The sequence below is a fragment of the Trichoderma ghanense genome (genome assembly GCF_004382785.1).
Source record: "Trichoderma ghanense strain CCMA-1212 chromosome Unknown scaffold_1, whole genome shotgun sequence".
NCBI classification, from domain to species: Eukaryota; Fungi; Ascomycota; class Sordariomycetes; order Hypocreales; family Hypocreaceae; genus Trichoderma; species Trichoderma ghanense.
The window spans coordinates 1161086-1179515 of record NW_027395664.1 but is presented as its reverse complement, the minus strand read 5'-3'; the positions used below and the strand labels follow the sequence as shown (position 1 = coordinate 1179515).

Genomic DNA, 18430 nt, shown 5'->3' with positions numbered 1-18430 from the left:
ACTCTCGCCGCTTCGACGACTTTGCTCCCCCCTCATCGATAACTGCCAGACGCAGCTAATTTCCAACCCTCTGCACCGACCCCATTATTCGCACATCCGGCTCCAGCTGCTTCCTCGCCGCGCACGCGATCTTTGCTCGTATATGCGCCCGCTAGGAGGAGCTCTAATATCTCAACCCACCGATCCCAGCGCGCGCTTCTAGATCCCTCGCCCACGAGACAGAATTATTCTCCGACAGAAGAAGCAAGAAAACAGATCCGAGCCGCTGCCACTACAATGGAGAGCCTGCAGCTATCCCAGGTCCTCGCCGACTTGAGCAATCTCGGCGCAGCTGTATGTCTCACCAGAGACGCCTTTCCGAATGTCACTAGCAAGAATCTTTGCTCTAACCGCTGTTGCTTTAGGAACCTGAGGCTGCTGCCGCCATTGTCAACGCCAACCTCCCCATCATCCAGGCCGAGTTCCCCAAATCCGACTCCCCAGCTCCCTCCCAACAGCAGCAGAGGCCGTCGTCCGGCCTAAGGCGCGCATGGTCCTCTGAAGCTGCCATGCAGCCCAAGTTCGACAAGATGGGCCGGCGCATCCTCATCAGCTCGCCCAAGTCGGGATCTGCGGCGAATTCCTCACCTGGCACACCTCAACCATCCAATGTAAGATGCGCTACCTCTTCCTCTTTCAAGAGCTATGCAGATCACAAACACACACTGCTCCTGTCTCATATGCGAACTCAACTGACCCTGTTCTGCTTCTCCCCTCAGTATGAAGAAGATCTCGAACGAGCCAATACGCTCATGGCCCTATATAACATTCGCGCCAAGCTCAAGCAGCAGGACAACAGCAGCCTCATCAGAGCGCGCGAAAAGATCAACGCCTTGGCTGCAAGGCAGCAAGCCCAGCAATTTGCCGAGCTCAACATGAAAAAGGCTGAAGAGACGCGACGAAACCGATATTCTTTCCCCAAGGCATAATCCGCCACTCTTTCGGCGCTTTCCATTTCGAACCTTCCCACTGCAAGTCATAGCGCCAAAAGCAACCACGATACTGCATTTGTATTTCGAGACGACCTACGACCCTAAAATCATACGGTATGCTCACGGCGGATGAAGAAGCCAAACCAGCCACCGAACTGGAGTTTGGCTTGACGGAGTTTTATTGTTATACCCTCCTTTTTGGTCTTTTTGGCATTTTTGGATGATATTCTTGGGTTTCTGAGTACACGGCAAAGGGACGGTTTACTTGTAACGACTCTCCTTTTGCAAGCGGATTCGAGCATGGAGTCTTGGGAGGTAAAGGCGTCTTGTTTGCCTCGTTCGCGCCGTAGGCCGACCATTGGTATCGTTTTGTTATTCCCTACTGCATTAATCTTGTCTCATGGCTCAGAGAATGACGGAACGACTGTCTAATCTGTGGCTTGTCCACCGGACCTTTTGGCCGAGCGCAATCGGTGCTCTTGTACAATATAAGACAACCAATACAACGGGCATTGCTATCTTCAGCGTTCAAACCATTCCGACCACACAGTGGATGTCGCCGTTCCCTGACTGAAAGGAGTTATCGTTACTTCCAACGGTCAACAGAGCCTCACATTACCCCGCGCGACTGATTCATTGGTCATGGTCGACGCCGAATGATTCGTGCTGCTGCGGCGTCGGTTGATTCCGTGTCGGCCCGGATATTCTATTGCTTCCCTCTTTGGAAGAAGGTCACAATCTTTAAGATTTGGAGAGTACAGTGAGGCTGATGCAGGATATATGTATGATGGCAAGTGGGCCACACATGCGACTGAAGAGGGCGTATATGGGGGCTTTTTAGAATACGCTTCGACGAGCGGCGTGATTGCTGCGTCTGGGAGAAGGATTACGATACTCTACAGGGTTGTGTTACGAGAAGGGTATCATCCGAGGTAAGCTGTGCCTTGTGCCTTGTGGCTAGTATGCGGTCAGATGATGGAGGCTGAGTGTGGGAAGGTTTGGGGTGAAGATGGTTGTGATGTAAGGTAGCGTTGGATGGATTGCCTACTACTAGGTACCTACTGTGATGACAGCAGCAGGTCAGAGACAAGCTCGATGCGATCTACCTTAAGCGAACCCGGAAGAAGAAGCAGCTTATGGCTTACGGAGCCCAAGTCAGGCCAGGTCAGGACAAGTTCAGGTTGGAAATACGGGCAGAGCCGGGAAGGCGTTGCGCCAGGATTCGTAACGCGTCATTCGGCTGGGCTTGATGATGCGACTGCTAGAGAGGGGGGATGGATCTTAAGGTTTTGGCTGGCATGATATATGAGGCGGTTCGATTTTTTACACGAAGAAGTGCTGGTATTAACTGGCCATGGTGAAATGGTGACAAATGGTGAACGGTTGATACGAAGTGCCTTCAAGTGGAAAGAGAGCAAGAGGCAGAAGAAGAGTATTATCGATGCTGATGCTTGGGTGCCGAGATATGAGTAGGTACAGATTGAAAGGACTTGTCATGCCACGCGAGGCTCAGACAAGTCAGCGCATCCAGAAGCAGTTGTTCTAGAAACATCAGAGTTGCTACATACCTACTCTTTTGTCGCCGATTTTCCCGTCTGCGGCGGTCCTCATGCGCAAAGAACTTGTCTGGATTGAACCGGATTGGATTCGTTCGGATTGGGAGGCAGCGCCACTTTCGGGGCTGAACCACAGGCAACTCCGGGCTGGGGGAGAGCTTTTGATCCCGCTAAAAGATGATTGGATACAGTGAGATATGAGTGGGGACTGCACAGCCACTCCACAATGGGGAGATGGGGAGGGAGAAGAGGCGAGAATGATGAAGACGAGGACGAAGACGTTGAGGTTGATGGCCTTTTCGTGGACGGGACTTGGGGAAGAGGTGCGTGCCGATGCCGAGAGAAGCTATCGAGCAAGTGCGCTGTCATTCGGCGTAATAGTTGCCGGGTGCCGTAGACAGCGCTGTTCGAATCGGATGCTTTTTCAGGTGGTCAAGAGGCCAAGCTCGTTGTGTTGCTTTGCTGCGTGTGGCTGTGGTTGGTTGTGCTTCCAGGGCCTGTCTACCTCGACTTTGCTCGACAACACACAACAACCAGGTGCTGGTGCTGTTTGCATTCATTTTACCTGCGCAAAGGCGGAACTGCTGGATGATTGCAGCACTTGACAGCAAAGCATGGCATGGGCCCTGGCCAAAACGCAGCAAAGTGCACGAGCTGCGACACACTGGAAACCGCCAGGAATAAGCACCAGACGCTACAGGGGGTATCAATGCGGGTTGGGCGGCCGGGCAGTGCTGGTAAGGTGAGGTATCCAGTGACTTTTGTGATGATGATGGCTCCGTGTTCGTGGCGGGTTGGTGCGGTGGCACTGCTGCCTTTTTTGCGTATGCGCACTTGCGACTTGGCAGTACGATAATTCAGTCATTGCCAAGGCGCTTCGACAAGAATGTGATGGGGAATCAACGTAATAAAAGAGTAGAATATATAACGATTGCCTTTTTCCTCCCCTTCAGTCTCTCTTCCTCTCTGACTGGCTTGCTTGCCGTTCAACCACAGCATTTAAACTGCTGACCTAAAGCACTCAATTGGGGCCGTGGCGCCATCTTTCTTCGAAAGCGGGGCCTTGATTCAGCGCAGGGATTCCAACGTCATACACGACAAGACGAGTCACAGAAACGGGCGGACAAGGTAGAAGAGCAGGTGCCCAGAGTGAGACAAACAGCATAAACAGGACACACTGGCCACCAACAGGATTCTGAGAAGCTCCCTCGCAAACCTAACAAACTCGCACCACCTCACCTTTGTCTCTTTTTTATTTTCCCTTTTCATCTTCACCCCTCTCCGCTCTTTCTGCTATTCATCGAAAGACGATACCCTCAGCAAAGCGACCGGACTCTTGATAAGTGTCGACACTTAGTCTCATCGTCGCTGATCCATCAACCCGTCTGTTCAGAGACGCACTCTTTTTTTTTCCTTTCTTTTTTTTTTCTTCGCATCAACTCATTTCTCGTTCAGCAGACATGGCTCCAGTAATGGACCTCTTTGCTCGGGATTCCATTTGCGGATATGGTTACTATTACGACGGATTTGGCTGTCGGCGCAGGAGCGGCTGGTACTTTTGGGGCAGATGGGTGCTCGCCGGCATCGCCATTGTTCTGGCTTTGATTCTCTTGGCTAGCTGCCTGTAAGCTACTCCCCGACCTGATTTCTACTACCACCACTGGTATACTGATCATCATCGCAACCAGATGCATCTCGAGACGGAATCGCAGACGCGGCGTCCAGCCCTTGTACGGAACCGGTTGGCTGGGCGGCAACACACGCCCCTCGGGCAACAACAAGCCCAACAACGGCCACGAGATGAACAACTTCCAGTCTGGATACAACCAGGGCGGCTACAACCAGGGCCAGGGCGACTACAACCAAGGATACGGATACACCAGCCCCCCGCCGTACGGCCAGGCGCCCATGGGCAACCAGACGACGGGCACGACGTTCAACGCCAATGATGGATACTACACCAACCAGCCCCAGTATGGTGTTCAGCCGCCTCAGAGCGCGTACCAGCCTGATACTCACTACCAGCCTCCACCGGGACCTCCTCCTGGAAAGTAGACGAATGCTGAGGAGCTACGTTCAGGTTCTCAGAAGGTGATTCCTGGGAGAAACATAAAAGAAGAAGAACCAGAAAAGGGTATACAGCGGAAGGCTTGGTCCGGCGTTTCGGTTGAGCCTAGGGATGGACGGAAGATTGATATCCAAGTTTGCTTTTGCTTTTGGTCTTGATGCGGGATGAGACGATCAATAATCGCTTGAGAGTGGCTGAGATGCCTCGCCTCAAGATGAATGCTATACTTTTTTTTTTCCTTCTTTCTCGTATGTTCGATGTGGCATATCCTTTTTTATATCTGATAGTCAAACTTTAATATGCATGTTCTGTAAATTTTATTCAAATGCTCATACACATGTCATGACTGACTTGGTTTGTTTGAAGATCTCAAAAACAGACGAGATTGTGATGCTCTCCACGTTGTACCTTTGCACTCCGCACTGCCAACGGCCAAGACTGACATCGGGAGGCCTCTTGCTGCACAGAGGCGGGGTTTACGTGCCAGTCAAGTCCTTTCGGGTACCTACCTACCTTACCTACCTTACTCTGTATGTAGATGTCTGTGGCATCGATGCTGTGCATGTCCCATCATCTTCAAGATGTTACTCGTACCTATATTATGAGCTTGTTTTCTTGCTCGACGTGTTGAAGAGCATCAGCAGTGAATGCCCATCGGACTTGATGCTCCTCGTGCTCATTTCAGATCTCACCGGATCGACGCCCTAGTCGAGCTACAAAACTTAGCAGGCACCTACACTGCTTCGCAACGCACCCGCAGTTCCAAGCAGCACTAGAGGTAGGTGATCCTAGGCGCTGCAAGGGAGAAGAGTGGCTTGACTAAATTTTTCATTCTCTTTTCTTTTCTTTTTTTTTTTTTTTTTGTAATGACCGGTCAAAATTCTGGACTGTCTGGGGGTAACGGGACGAGTTTTGAGGCGTTCAAGGCAGTCTAAGAATAGGCAAGGTAGGCCCGGGAGGACGGCCCGTGGGAGCGTAGTAGCGGCTGAGAGCTGAGAGGCGTTTGTTTGGCTGGGAAGCCGAGGGTGAAGGGAGGGCTGCGGAGGACGAGGAGTTGGAACAAAAGCAAAAAGTACTTTTGAACAACCGGGAGAAGTAAGAGGATGCTAAGTGTTTGTAACAGAGAAGGAGGGAAAAGGAACCGCAAAAAGGAACATGGAAGAAGAATCGCATTGAACTTGTCAAATCCCCACGATGCTAAGCAGGAACCCCCATTTTTTTTGCGAATTGGGATCCTCTGGCGCCAAGTCGTCGTACCCGTTCTTGGCGTGAGGCCAGATTCCGATGAGACGGCGAAAACGCAGGGATGCTCACCTTCTATTCGACTCCGTACAGGTACTAAGATAACCCAAGGTGGTCCAGGACGCACATTTCTGCTTCTCCGTATTTGATTGTGATGTTTATGCCGATAGAGATGACGTCGACATCTCCCCTTCTGCTCTCTTGTCTCTTAGTCCTGCCGATGCTTATTTACCGTGATGACAGTGGATCTCTCTTCTCCTCCGCCTTCTCGTCAATCAGCTTCACGGTCTGTCAAAACGAGGGCCGAGATTGCGAGAGGCTTCGGGTACCTGACCTTAGGTACGCTTTAGTGCTGGAACCGCGTCCTTCCAGCTTCCCAGTGGGTGGGAACATCAAGTCGCCCGCTTCCGAGTTCGTACCCGGTACAGGGCGTGACAGGCAACCCCATGCTCTCCTGACAGGTACCGGCTACCAGCGTCGAATCCCAGCAAGTCGCTCCTCCTTCCCCCGAGCCCCTGCAAGGCACGTTTCCAACTTGCGCCTTCCCTGCATTTGCATATGCGTGATAAACGGCTGGGAGCGACAGGCGCCCCTTCCCATGCCGGACAATGCGGCACGATGGCTCACTCCAGCTTAATTTTCGCCCTCTCTCTTTCCTCTCTTTTCCCCGTCTGTCTCTCTGTCTGTCCCCTGGTCTTGTTCGGCGGCAAAAGTCATCGTTGGTGGATGCCTTTTTGTTTCTCTTCTTCCTTTCCGTTTCAGGCCCGTCCTTTCCTTCTCTTCTTTCCCCCAAAACCATCTCTGCCTCCTCCCAGGCTTCATTCTTTTTTGGCCTTTTGCTTTGACGGCCCCCTGCGTCAACGGCCACAATCAGTCAACGGCCACAATCATTCGTTTTTTCTTAGAGGAAACTCTTTATTGTTTTTGAGTTTCCCGCCCCTCATTTTACGTTTCCTGGGAAGACGAATCTGAAGCAAAACCGACGCCTCGACGGCCCAGATACAGAACTGCGCGCGCGCGCGCTAAATCGACTGCGGCCTCGTCAGCGTTTCTGTTCCTTCAAGAAGCGCGCTCCTCTCGTTTCGACGAAGCGACGCCTCTCTGTTGCACAGCCATCGCTCCCTCTCTCTCTTCCAACCTCGAGTTTTCGTCCGTTAGGCGCGGGACACTGTGTCCAGTCCTCTCATTCTATCGGTCTCAGCCGCCTTTACGATCCTTGTTTCTTTGCGGAAGAGGAAATTTGCTCCCTTTCCGTGTTACGACGCAACTCTTTCGCGGTCTTTTTTGCCAGGATAAGATTGACGCTGCTACTTTTTCGCTGGTGTAACGAGATACACGGCGAGCGACACCATTCTTTTTCGTGGTGATTTTTTGTTCGACCAACGTTCAATCCTTTGTGTTCTGCGACGCCAGTGGAGTCTGCGGAATTGCAAGCCGTCCATCTGTTTAGATTACGGCCATCCTTCTCTACTTTGGAGCATATTGCTTCTTTACACTTTTCGACCTCCCAGACCGGGCATACCGTTTGCAAGATCCCATCGAATACGCACCTCGAATCCGATCTCGAAAACTGTCACGGCCGACAACCGACTGAATCGCGTTATTGTCTTGCTAATCTCGCTTCCGAGGCTCACCAATTGGAGCATGACTTAGACATCCGATTTCTTGCTAAAGACAACGTTCACTCCAAGCTACAATCTTTTCGGTTCATCTGCTTCTCACGGAGAAACGACGCAAGTCAAAACAGACGCAATGCCTGCGGTCGACGTGGCCATGGTCCGGAGCCTTCGCGGCGGGATATGGGAGAGCGTGGTGGACAGTGTGGCGAGGAGCCTTACCGCTGAGGTCATCAAAAGAGATATCGTGGACGATGCCGGCAACAAAGTCTCTGAGATCAAGCAGACCTTTTCCAGCTGGGATGGTTGTATGTCCCACCTCTACTGCAAGTAAGTGTAGCAGTCTCATCGCAGGATCGCGGCGCGGTTCGTCAGTGAATGACGCTACTAACGCTTCGACAGATGGCCTGCCATTGCAATCATGGTCGTCGGCGGTCTCATCCTTATCAGCATCATCGTCTGCATCGTCCGATGCACCTGTCTCGGCATGTCATGCTGTTGCTCCTGCTGTTATTGCCTCAAATGTTGCGGAAATTGCTGCGGCTGTTGCGATACTCCCGGTGGAAAGTCCCGCAAGCATCTCGATGAGCCGTACAACGCTCCGCAATCCGGCTACGGAGGATATCGCCAGGAGGCGCCCATGGCGGTCAACGTGCCGGCGCCTGCGCCGGTGCCCGCCTTTGCTCCGGCCGCTTCTCACGGGCCCCCGCAGTATGCCGAGTTTGATGTCTCCAAGCAGGATGCGGACGCGCTCCCTGCTATGCCAAGCTGGGAATCCGCCAACTCGAAAAAGATTGTGCTTGAAGAGGAGGTTGAAATGGATGATTTGCCTCCCAAGAAAGAGCCTGCTCCTCAGCAAAACCAGGCCATGAACAGCCCCAGGTACGGCGGACCACAGCAGCAGCGAGGTCCCCAGCAACAACAGGGCCCCATGGCACGAAACGACCCGTACAATCGTCAACAGAACAACTCTCCCGGGTTCAATAACTCTTACGGCCAGCAGCCCGCTAACCCATACGGCGGACATGATCAGGGCTACGCTACCCACGACCAGGGCTACGCCGCTCACGATCAGGGCTACTCTGCGCAGGGCCAAGGTTATGGTGCCCAGGTGCAAGGTTACGGCGCTCACGATCAAGGCTATGGCGCGCACGACCAAGTCTATGGTGCCCATGACCAGGGCTACAACGCACATGATCAGGGCTACAACGGCGATCGAGCCTATGGTGCGCATGAGCAACCCTATGGAGGACATGTCCAGGGCTTCGGCGGACACGATCAAGCCTTTGGTGGACATGATCAGGGGCTCAACGGGCATCAGCAGGGCTATGGCGCACAGGATATCAACTACAACAGCCACGACCAAGGCTACAATACCCACGTGGCGGATGGGTATGGCGCCCACCAACCCTACGACCACGCAGCCCCTGCCGCCAGCATGATGAGTCCCGGACACCAGTCACCCACGTCCAGCCAGAACGGATTCGGCATCCCAAGGCAGATGACTCCGGGGCCGGCACACATGCCCATTGCTCCGCACGAGCTCGATGGACACACCTCGCCTGATGCCTACGGTGCGGATCCGCTTATGAGGAAGTCCCCCGGCCCGGGTCTCAACCAAAGGAATTCGCCAGCCCCTCCGAATGACTTTGCCATCGCCCCTCAGAACAAGCCGGTGCCGTTCAGGACATACACTCCGGCACCCCCGAAGGCTCTGCAGGAGCCTCCTCAATCTCCCATCGTCAACAACTCCGGCTTTGACTTTAGCTCGGGCTACTCTCGTCCTCAGCACCAAGAGGGACCAAACTACGACCGTCGCCCGAGCGAGTCCCACGAGCGTGAGGACAATGAGGGATACCCCGGCTACAAGCCTTACAGCCCTTCACCACAGAACTGGAGCGGTGTCTAGAGAGCACGGCTAAGCGATTGAATCCCTCATGTTTGATCTGTAGCAAGTATGTTGGTGTATCATGTTCCTGACGACATTCGGTTTCGTGGCGTTATCAAAAGGCGAATCAGTCGCTATCTAGAGGTCCAGGGGTGTTTTTTCTTTTTGGCTTGTTTTGGGTGCTTGGATCTTGCTCACATCATGACGGTAGTGCTTGGATTTACCTGCTTGGGTTGTTTCTTTTCCCCTTTCGTTGACAGGCATTGTTTGCCTTGACCTTTTGTTGGAGAAATGGGTGAGCTTGACGGTTTGGTGATTTTTGTCTATGACATGAATTGATTGGAGTTGCCGAATTATATGATGATGACAATGCGTTTAGACGGATCCAACTAAGCCTTTTCATTAACCGTTTCTCTCTATCTTGCTATTGAATTTGCCATTGTATTTGGCCATGATGCCCACCTTTACCGTGCAGCAAGCAGAGAGATACAACGGCACACACATTCACATTTCCACGAAAATGGATAATCGCAGGTAAGGAAAGCCAGGGGGAAAAAAAGAAATAGAAAAAAGATGGCCAAAAAAAGAACCGTTTGAAAGAACATTTCATCGCTTGTATTGGACGAACGGGGAATCGAACCCCGGACCTTTCCCAGGCGTAGAACTTGGTTTCCTAGTAGGAAATTAGAACCGACGATGCTAAGGGAAAATTATACCACTAAACCATCCGCCCAGCGTAAGCTGTGTTGAGGACAACGCCTGCAAAATACGGTACAAGAACACGGGACGAGAAACACGGGACGAGAAACACGGGACGAGAAACATGGGACGAGAGAAACTTGTTGCGGCGGAGGAACATGGGACGAGAAAGTTGCGAATTCCATTGTTGATTGGATCAGGCGTGAATTTGATGGGACGGGGAAAAAAAAAAGTGAGGCCGTGTATTTGCTCTCCAGAATCGCTTCCATGCTTTATCCATGTACTTGAGAATTTGACACCAACGTAATCACGAGAGAAGAATAGAACAAACCCCGAAAAAAAGAGGAGGAGAGCACGGAGTAGAGAGAGGAAGAAGAAGAAGAAAGAGAATGGATATTCGACCCAAAAATGATGTGCGCCCGCCAAACAGTTCTCCAGCGCCGAGAATATGAAATGATGCCGTGAGAGAACAGAAACCAAAGCTCTTGAGCAAGAGAAAACCCAAAGCGATAACGACAGCGTCTATGTACAAACAGTGAGTTGCGAGGGATTTGTCTATATCAGTGGGTGGCATGCTATTCTTTCGGAAACAACTCGACTGAAACTCCGCTCGGCTTGGAGCTGGGTCGGCTGGAGCTGCTGCCATGAATCGTGGGGGCGTCTCCGTCCACGTCGGGATCGTACTCTTCGTCGCCATTGCGCGGGCATCCGTTGAACTTGACGGGCGTCTCGTCCTGGTCTGAGCTGATGCTGCCTGAGCCCGTTCCCCTTCTCTCGTAGTCATCGTCGTCATCGTCATGGTCCTCCGAGGGGAGCAGCTCGTGGTCCATCTCTTTGCCCTTGATGAAGGAGTCGATGATGTAGTACTGCAGCGCGTTCATGATGAGGGGAAAGATCATCATGACGAAGGCGACCTGCAGCTTCTCGTTGCCCTCTGTCCATCGAAGCGCCCAGTCGCCGACCTGCGAGATCCAGGGCATCATGATGAAGATGACGAGGACGCAGAGCTTCATGCCAAAGAGGCCGGCAAAGTATATGACGGACTGCTTGAGCCACCACCAGGCGTTGGGGGGGTTGCCGTAGTAGCCCGACTTGATGGATTCGGCGGGCTTGCCGAACGGGGTGAATGAGGCGAGGGCGCTGAAGACTCGCAGGAGCACGATGAGGATGGGGATACCGACGGTTGTCTGTCGTAACGTTGTTAGTATCGCAGGCCGTTGCTCTAGTTTGATTGAGATAAAAAGGCGTGTTTGCTTACGTCTATGGCCAAGTTCAAGAGGTAAAAGGAGCACGGATTAGGCACGTAGTCGTCGCCTCTGGCCACGAGCCGCTCGACGACGCTGGGCTCGACCTTGATGGAGAAGCGGCCGCTGGTCAACATGGACATGAAGATGTTGGAGACGTGCACCAGGACGGAGCCAAAGACCTGCTTGGAGACGTCAAAGAACCAGACCTTGACGGGCCGCCGCGGGTGTTCCCTCCACCGCTTGTAGACAAGCGACAGCATGGCCAGGCCGCCGAGCGCTGCCTGGACGACGAGCGCAAAGGGCCCCAGCAGCTGGCACTCGCCCTGGGAGGCGTCGATGTGGAAGGGCCCTGAGGGGCTCGCGGTGGCGCTGGCCGTGGCCGAGGCGAGGGCTGCTGTTGCTGTCGTGAGGGTGGCCATTGTTGTTGTTGTTGTTGTTGTTGTTGTGAGGAGGGCGGGAGTGGGAACGTCGACTCCTATCGCCGCATCACGAGCGGCTTGCATGCCGGTGGGGAGAAAAGTATCGGACGAACGAAGACGTAGAAGAAGAAAGAGAGGAGAGGAGGAGAGCTGAGATGATATAATTCGCGGTTTCGGAGGGGGGGTGAGAAAGGGTAGGACAAGGCTCTGGCGTATCGCTACAGCTGAGTGGCGGAGCAAAGTCTCAGTTTCTGGTGAGGCACGGGACAAGAGTCGATGATCGTCACGGGAGCCCCCCAGGATAAGGAAAGGCTTTTGGGGTGCTGGTCTGGGGTTGTCGCTCAAACACGATACATGGTTGTATATGCAGTTCAGCAGAAGAAGAAAGATCAACTGAGACGAAGAAAAGTCGGAAAATAAATGCAAATGCACGGCTGAAGGAGAAAAAAAAAATAAGGGACCAGGTTGAAACGCAGCCAGGCGTGGGATTTGCTCGCGGTTACATCACTGGCCGTCTGTGATTGATTCCACCTTGATTTCAGGCTGCCGAGAGTATCGGGGACCGGGCGTCTCGTATTGGGCAAGGTGCGAGACGGGGTAGGGGGTACGTCTTTGCGTGGGAAGAGGCGGACATGAGCCAACCAGGAGGCGAGAATATGCTCCGACCGTCCATTACATAACTGACCATTTTAGGTAATCACGAAAGATGTGGCTGGTGCCACGAGTGCAGTGGCTGGTGCTGGTACGCACAGCAAAGTACCAATTCCCATCTCACATGGTGGGGCACTACTGACAATCGAACTGGGCGGGAAAAAGTTCGAGAGGGCCGATTTTGAAGTATCACGACCAAGACCCTCTTCCTCTCGACAATCGGCACCAGCGCCCTCCTCTACCAGCCTCTCGCCCTGGTATAACTCCTACATATCCAGCCCGTCATGTTCCGCACGCGGCTGCTGCGGACGCCCCGGCAGGCATTGGCCCTGAACCTGCGCGCATCCGCCAACGGCAGCAGCTCCAATGGCAGCTTCAACACCGTCAACAGCGTCGCCAACAACAAGAGCAGCGGCTTCAGCGCCAGGAGGAGCCTGCACACCGTGCCCCTGCTGCCGCACGACTACTCCCAGGGCGTGCCCAACCTCATGAGCCCCGGCGGCTTCGCCCTCGCGTGGACAGACTACATGACGGTCACCCTCGACAAGCTCAACGCCATGATTGCCGGTACGTTTCTTCGTAACACTCTCATTACGAACTAGAACAAACCCGATCGCTGACTTGTCATGTTTACCCGGCCCAGGCACCGAGCTCGAAAGCCACGACGTCAAGACAATCTCCCTCATGACCGCCCGCGAGCCCAACCAGGCCCCCATCTTCAACCACGCCTCCATGGCGCACAACAACCACTTCTTCTTCCAGGGCATCGCGCCCAAGGGCACCCCGATGCCCGACGACCTGCGCCGCGAGCTTGAGGCCTCCTTCTCCTCCATCGAGTCCCTGCGCCTCGAGTTCATCGTCACCGCCTCCGCCATGTTCGGCCCGGGCTTCGTCTGGCTCGTCAAGGCCGGCCCCGGCGACTACCGCATCCTGCCCACCTACCTCGCCGGCTCCCCTTACCCGGGCGCCCACTGGCGCATGCAGTCCACCGACATGAACACCGTCGGCAACGACGGCTCCGCGCGCCCGTTCTACAAGAACCAGCTCCTCGGCGCGGGCAGGAGGAGGACAGGCGATCTGCCCCCCGGCGGCATCGAGCTCGAGCCGCTGCTGTGCTTGAACACGTGGGAGCACGCCTGGCTGCTGGACTGGGGTATGGGCGTCGATGGCAAGGGCGGAAAGGCAGCGTATGTCGATTCTTGGTGGAAGTTGATTGATTGGGAAAAGGTCCATCAGAGGGCTGGCACGACGCGGCCTGAGTTCATGACGGAGACTTCTCCTTGAGGAAGATGATGTGGACGATGAACGCAAAAAAAAAGAAAAGAAAAAGAAATGGGAAAATCGAGACAAAGAAATGGGGAGAAAGAAATCAAGGGGGGAAACGTATATATATGTGACATGCAAAGAAAAAGGGTACAGTCCGCCAGCCGTACTTGATGCTAGGGAAGGAGCTTTGGAAATCTTGGTGTCGAGAATGGTTCTGGCTGGAAGAGATGTAAGATAAGTGTAAAGGTACTATATACATATATACTGATTATGCTCTATCTGAAAATATAAGGAAGGATGCTCTTGGGTGGTTTGTGACTTGTCTCTCTGGTGAGTCTCTCGCGTCGCTGATATGGAGGACACTACCCTAGAACGCAATCGAATCTTTAGTGTTGATGCGAAATGAGGAGTCGTGCCGTTACGATGATGCTGCGCATCAGCTTGAATGTGGTTTATGACTGGCCCAACAGTACAATGATACGTGTATTCATGGCATGGTTGAGATATGAAAGTCCAGGCAACAAAAATCGAGAAGCGACGAAGTAGATGCAAGATACACAGCGATAACTCGGCCAGAGGATAGTCTCAACGGCCACAGCATCACGAAATAAATGAAATTGTATACTAGATATCAATCAAACTCGTCGTTATTGCATCCAGTTTTGTCCTTGGTAAACCAACTACCTCAACCACACTTTCAACGTCCACTTATCAAAGAGTCCCCAAATCAGCAGCAACAATTTTTTCTGTCCAAAATTCGTAATCCTTTGAAGGACGCAATCTTTCTTTCTAGCATTTAAAACCCAACAACAAAACGTCATCAATCTGAACTCTCCACTAACTAGTAACAAACAAATCGGTATCAGACTCTCTTTGCGTCTTGCTCGCCATGTATATCTTTCTTCTTTCGTTTGTTTGTATGCAAGAAATGAATCAAAGGGAAGGCGTTTCGGAGAAGTAGAATAACAGCTGAAGCAAAAGGGCAGTCTAGCTGTGCGTAAACTCAGCGGGAGAAAGGGATATATAAGACAAACTTCAAGGAGATTGAGAAGAGAGAGAGGGGAGGATAGAAGGAATGAAAGAATAGTGGAACAGGTCATAAATCATTCGTCGTTAAACACAAAGGAGAGTCATCAGAACAGGAAAACGGAAACTGGAATTCAGAAAGCAAAGAAACTTCGAAAACAACCAAGGATGGAATGGGATGTATGTTTTGTGATGTCGTGGCTCAAATCATATTACCGTTGACGCTAATCTCGAAGCCATCGCCCTTCTGCTTCAGCGCCTTGGCAAGCATGAGCTCCCGCATCCAGTCAATCCGCTCATCACGGTTCTTGACCGCAAAGTGATGCGTCTTGCCAGTCCCGTTGACGCCCTCGGCAGGCGCATTGCCTTGCTGGAGCGAGCTGTCCCGCTTGCGCAGCCGCGCCCCGTTCTTGTCCTGGGGAATGAGCTGGAAGCTAAAGGCGCCAACGGGGTCGCTCTTCTCGCGGTTGTGGATGGACACGGCCTTGAAGGCGGCGCTGAGCTTGGACGTCGAGGCGAGGCTGGAGCAAGCGATGGCGTAGTCGTCAATGTCGACGTACTCGAGCGTGCGGTCTATCTGCTGGGCGTCCTTGTGCATGTTCAGGCGGGTGCCCTTGAGCGTGAAGTAGCCGTCCTGCCACTCGTGGCGGAGCATGCGCATCTTGCGCTTCTTCATGGGGCCCTGGAAGCTGATGCCGCTCGAGGCCATCGCGGCGGGTGCCTCCCTGGACTCACCGGGGCGCAATGCGGGCATGGAAGGGATGGCCTGCTCATAGGTGGTACGGTCGGCGGGCGACCAGGGGTAGTTGAAGCGAGGGGGGGCTTGGGAAGGCTGCTGCTGCTGTTGCTGCTGCGGCTGTTGTTGTTGTTGTTGTTGGGCTGGAGTTCGGGGAGACGCAGTCTTGGGCGAACTCGCCCTGGGATAGGTGCGGGTCACCCGGTTCTCGTCCAAGGCAGGCATGACAGGGAACGACGGACGGCGGCCAGAAGCTCGCGACTGTGACCGGTTGTGGCCAGCCATGGGCGCAGCACGGTAGTTCATATCAGGAGGCACCGACTGAGAGGCATCTCGAGCAACGGGGCCAAGGTGGACAGCCGTGACGGGAACATCCATCTCAGAGAAGGGAGTGCCAAATCGATAGGGGTTCTTCGCGGTCTCCAAGTCGGGAGACAGCGGGTCAGCCTTCTCCATCTGGTATGGCACAAACTCCTGCTGCAAGGGAGACGAGCGGCGTGATGGTTGCTGCTGCTGCTGCTGCTGCTGCTGCTGCTGCTGCTGTGCGGGTTGAGAAGCAGCTGGCCGGGGAGGCGCCTGGCGCGCGGCGGCCTGAGAGTTCCCAGGGATGGACAGCTTCGGCAGACGTCGCAAGCCCTGGTGAGGTTGCGCAGACGGGGTAACTTCAAAGGGGGGAGTGAGCGGCACCTCATTGCTGACGGCGTTGTTCCGCTGGAATTTGAGGAACTGGCGGACGTTGTCCTGAGGATCGCGAGCCTGCATGTTCCGAAGGGTCGCCTCCTGGAGGTACTGCAGCGGCGGCAGGTTGCCAGGCCCGAGAATGTCGGACGACGCCACCACGGACGGCACAGAGTCGGAGAATGGCCGCATCGTCTCGTTTGGATCCAGGGCCCTGGCTGTGTCGGGATTGCCCACATCGCCGTAGACGAGGACGGCACCGCCGGCCTTGTTGACGTCGATGTGTGGATTCAATCTCTTAAATTCCTCGATGGCCTTCTGCTGCTTCCTCCACTTTGAACAGTTCTCGCCCTTGGAGCAGTTGTGAGGCTTTGGGATGACCTGCTCGATGCCAATGATGGATACCGATTCCATGGGCGTGATGGGATCGTTGGCCCGGCGAACCCTGCGCTTGCTCTCGTGGCGCCGCACTGAGCTGGAGCCATCCTTCTTCATCGCCTTCCTGGCTTCTCGGCTGGGCTTATCCTCGATTGGCGTCGTGGCCTCGGGCGAAGCCGGCGTGCTGTCCAACAAAACCTGAATCTGGTTCCATAGTCTCGTCCGGATTCCAAAAGAGTGAATGTCCAGCTCTTTGAGGTCTTCAAACTTCAACGTGATCAAAAGAGCACCATTGATATCATTCTCGATGAGCCTCTCCGTGACTGCGAGCTCTATGCCAGCATTGAGCATCCACTGTGCCACCATCTCGGGCGTCCATGATGCCAGCGTCGACAAGTCAAGCTCCGCATCGGTGTATTGGAAAGGGCCGCTCCAGCGAGACTTGCCATGGGACACCGCCTCTCGAGGTACATGTGGCGTCATGGGCGACAAGGTCAGGACTACATCCTCTTCGCCTGCTGAGTACCTCGTGTACTGGTCGGCAGGAAACTGGAACAGGTGCGGGCCGCGAGGGCCTTCGACCTGCTTGGGGGAGTGTTCGAGGTAGACATACGGGCCTCTACTTGAGCGAGGAGTGGGGACCTCGTCGTACGAAGAGAGGGTTGTGAAACTGGGCTGGCCCGACTGCGAGTACCCGACGTTAGCCATCGAGTTTTTCGTCTTCATGAGGGGTGGTGAAGAAGGAAGGGAGTCCACTTACTGACTGCAGGCTCACTCGGGGTGAGTTGTCTTCCGCCTCGCTCACTTCATCGTCGTCTTCCTCTTCATCCCAGTCCGTGTCCACGAACTCTGTGGCTACTGATGTCGGCCTCACCTGCTGCGGCTCTTGCTTGAGGTTGAAAAAGGTGTTCTGAGGAGCGGGCTTCTGGCGCATCTCCTGGTATGTGCGGCTCTCGCCGACATGGAAGGATGTGTAGTCCTGAATAAGCTTCAATTAGTGACGGGCCGGGTCGAGTGTAAGTGGCACGCTACGTACCATCCTCTTCTCAGGGCGCTTCTTCCTCTCTCTGATCTGCTTTCTTTTCTCTCTTCCTGATCCTTTTTCCTTTGCTTGTCAACAGGTGGCCCGTTCAATACATAGAAGTGGCGAGGAAAGCTTTGAGGTGCTTGCGGATAGCTCCGGGTGGTGAAAGGGGGAAGGATGCTTCTGATGCAGCAGCCGTTGCCGGCAAGCTCTCTAGATCGATGGAATTTGCGCAGAAATGTAACAATGTAGGTTACTCTGCGATACACAAGCAAACAAAACAAGATGTGAAGTGACGAGAAGCCGCAGGACCAAGCAACAAGAGGCTCGATACGGAGTAGATGTCACTAAAACGAGATTGAGGTCGCAAAGGGGGAAGAGAATTCTGCATCTCAGTGGGCGGCTAGCGGTTGATAAGTATTCCTCATGAACAAAGGTCGCATCTCGAGGGACCGGCCGAGAGTTCCTGCGGGCGAAAGATACGCATACGCAAGACCAGCTCCGTTCATGGACAGGGACATGGACAGCTGCGCGTCTGAGCAAGGGGGCACTCGGTCCCGGTAGTCAGCACAGCACCAGAGCTAGTCTGTAATGCGAGGTGATGAGCACACCGATCCGACTCGCAAAATCGTTGCGGGGGACAAGAATAGCAGTAGTCGCAGTTGGGCCACAGCAGCGAGGGCCGCGAGGGCTGGGCATGTTCGAAGCACAGGCCCGGACGAGAGCAGGGTGATACAGCTTGGTCGCGGGTGCTAGAGACAAAGAGCCGGCTCCCCATTGGCGCCTGAGGCCGGGCCCTTCTGCCGCGAAGGCGGCGCGAAGACAACGGTATCAATTGGACCGCCAGGCAAACACTGGCAGATGGTGTCGTTTCTTCCAGCCAGTCAAGCGTCCTGGCCGCCCATGAAGGCTGCCGCACAGGTCCCATGTGTGGAGCCGCGAGCAGGGTTGCTGGACGTCGCGAT

The 18430-nt window shown here is 54.0% G+C and overlaps 6 protein-coding genes across 6 annotated transcripts; 4 read left to right on the top strand and 2 right to left on the bottom strand.

The window, feature by feature from the left end:
- Positions 1–276: 276 nt before the first annotated feature.
- CCMA1212_001751 (uncharacterized protein) lies at positions 277–968 on the top strand (the record flags this gene model as incomplete). Its single annotated transcript, XM_073699167.1, has 3 exons — positions 277–333; positions 405–650; positions 759–968. 3 exons carry the CDS (start codon positions 277–279, stop codon positions 966–968), a joined length of 513 nt encoding a protein of 170 aa, XP_073562420.1.
- A 3019-nt stretch (positions 969–3987) lies between these two features.
- On the top strand, positions 3988–4582 carry CCMA1212_001750 (uncharacterized protein; the record flags this gene model as incomplete). The annotated part of the gene is made up of 2 exons (XM_073699166.1): positions 3988–4151; positions 4216–4582. The coding sequence occupies 2 exons, from the start codon at positions 3988–3990 to the stop codon at positions 4580–4582; spliced, it is 531 nt and encodes a 176-aa protein (XP_073562421.1).
- A 3007-nt stretch (positions 4583–7589) lies between these two features.
- Positions 7590–9362, top strand: CCMA1212_001749 (uncharacterized protein; the record flags this gene model as incomplete). The annotated part of the gene is made up of 2 exons (XM_073699165.1): positions 7590–7783; positions 7856–9362. 2 exons carry the CDS (start codon positions 7590–7592, stop codon positions 9360–9362), a joined length of 1701 nt encoding a protein of 566 aa, XP_073561942.1.
- Positions 9363–10615: 1253 nt separating this feature from the next.
- Positions 10616–11790, bottom strand: CCMA1212_001747 (Vacuolar membrane protein; the record flags this gene model as incomplete). Its single annotated transcript, XM_073699164.1, has 2 exons — positions 10616–11227; positions 11299–11790. 2 exons carry the CDS (start codon positions 11788–11790, stop codon positions 10616–10618), a joined length of 1104 nt encoding a protein of 367 aa, XP_073561937.1.
- An 851-nt stretch (positions 11791–12641) lies between these two features.
- On the top strand, positions 12642–13641 carry CCMA1212_001746 (37S ribosomal protein S26; the record flags this gene model as incomplete). The annotated part of the gene is made up of 2 exons (XM_073699163.1): positions 12642–12924; positions 13001–13641. The coding sequence occupies 2 exons, from the start codon at positions 12642–12644 to the stop codon at positions 13639–13641; spliced, it is 924 nt and encodes a 307-aa protein (XP_073561936.1).
- A 1210-nt stretch (positions 13642–14851) lies between these two features.
- On the bottom strand, positions 14852–17986 carry CCMA1212_001745 (uncharacterized protein; the record flags this gene model as incomplete). Its single annotated transcript, XM_073699162.1, has 4 exons — positions 14852–17125; positions 17202–17420; positions 17478–17508; positions 17979–17986. 4 exons carry the CDS (start codon positions 17984–17986, stop codon positions 14852–14854), a joined length of 2532 nt encoding a protein of 843 aa, XP_073561935.1.
- Between the last annotated feature and the right edge of the window lie 444 nt (positions 17987–18430).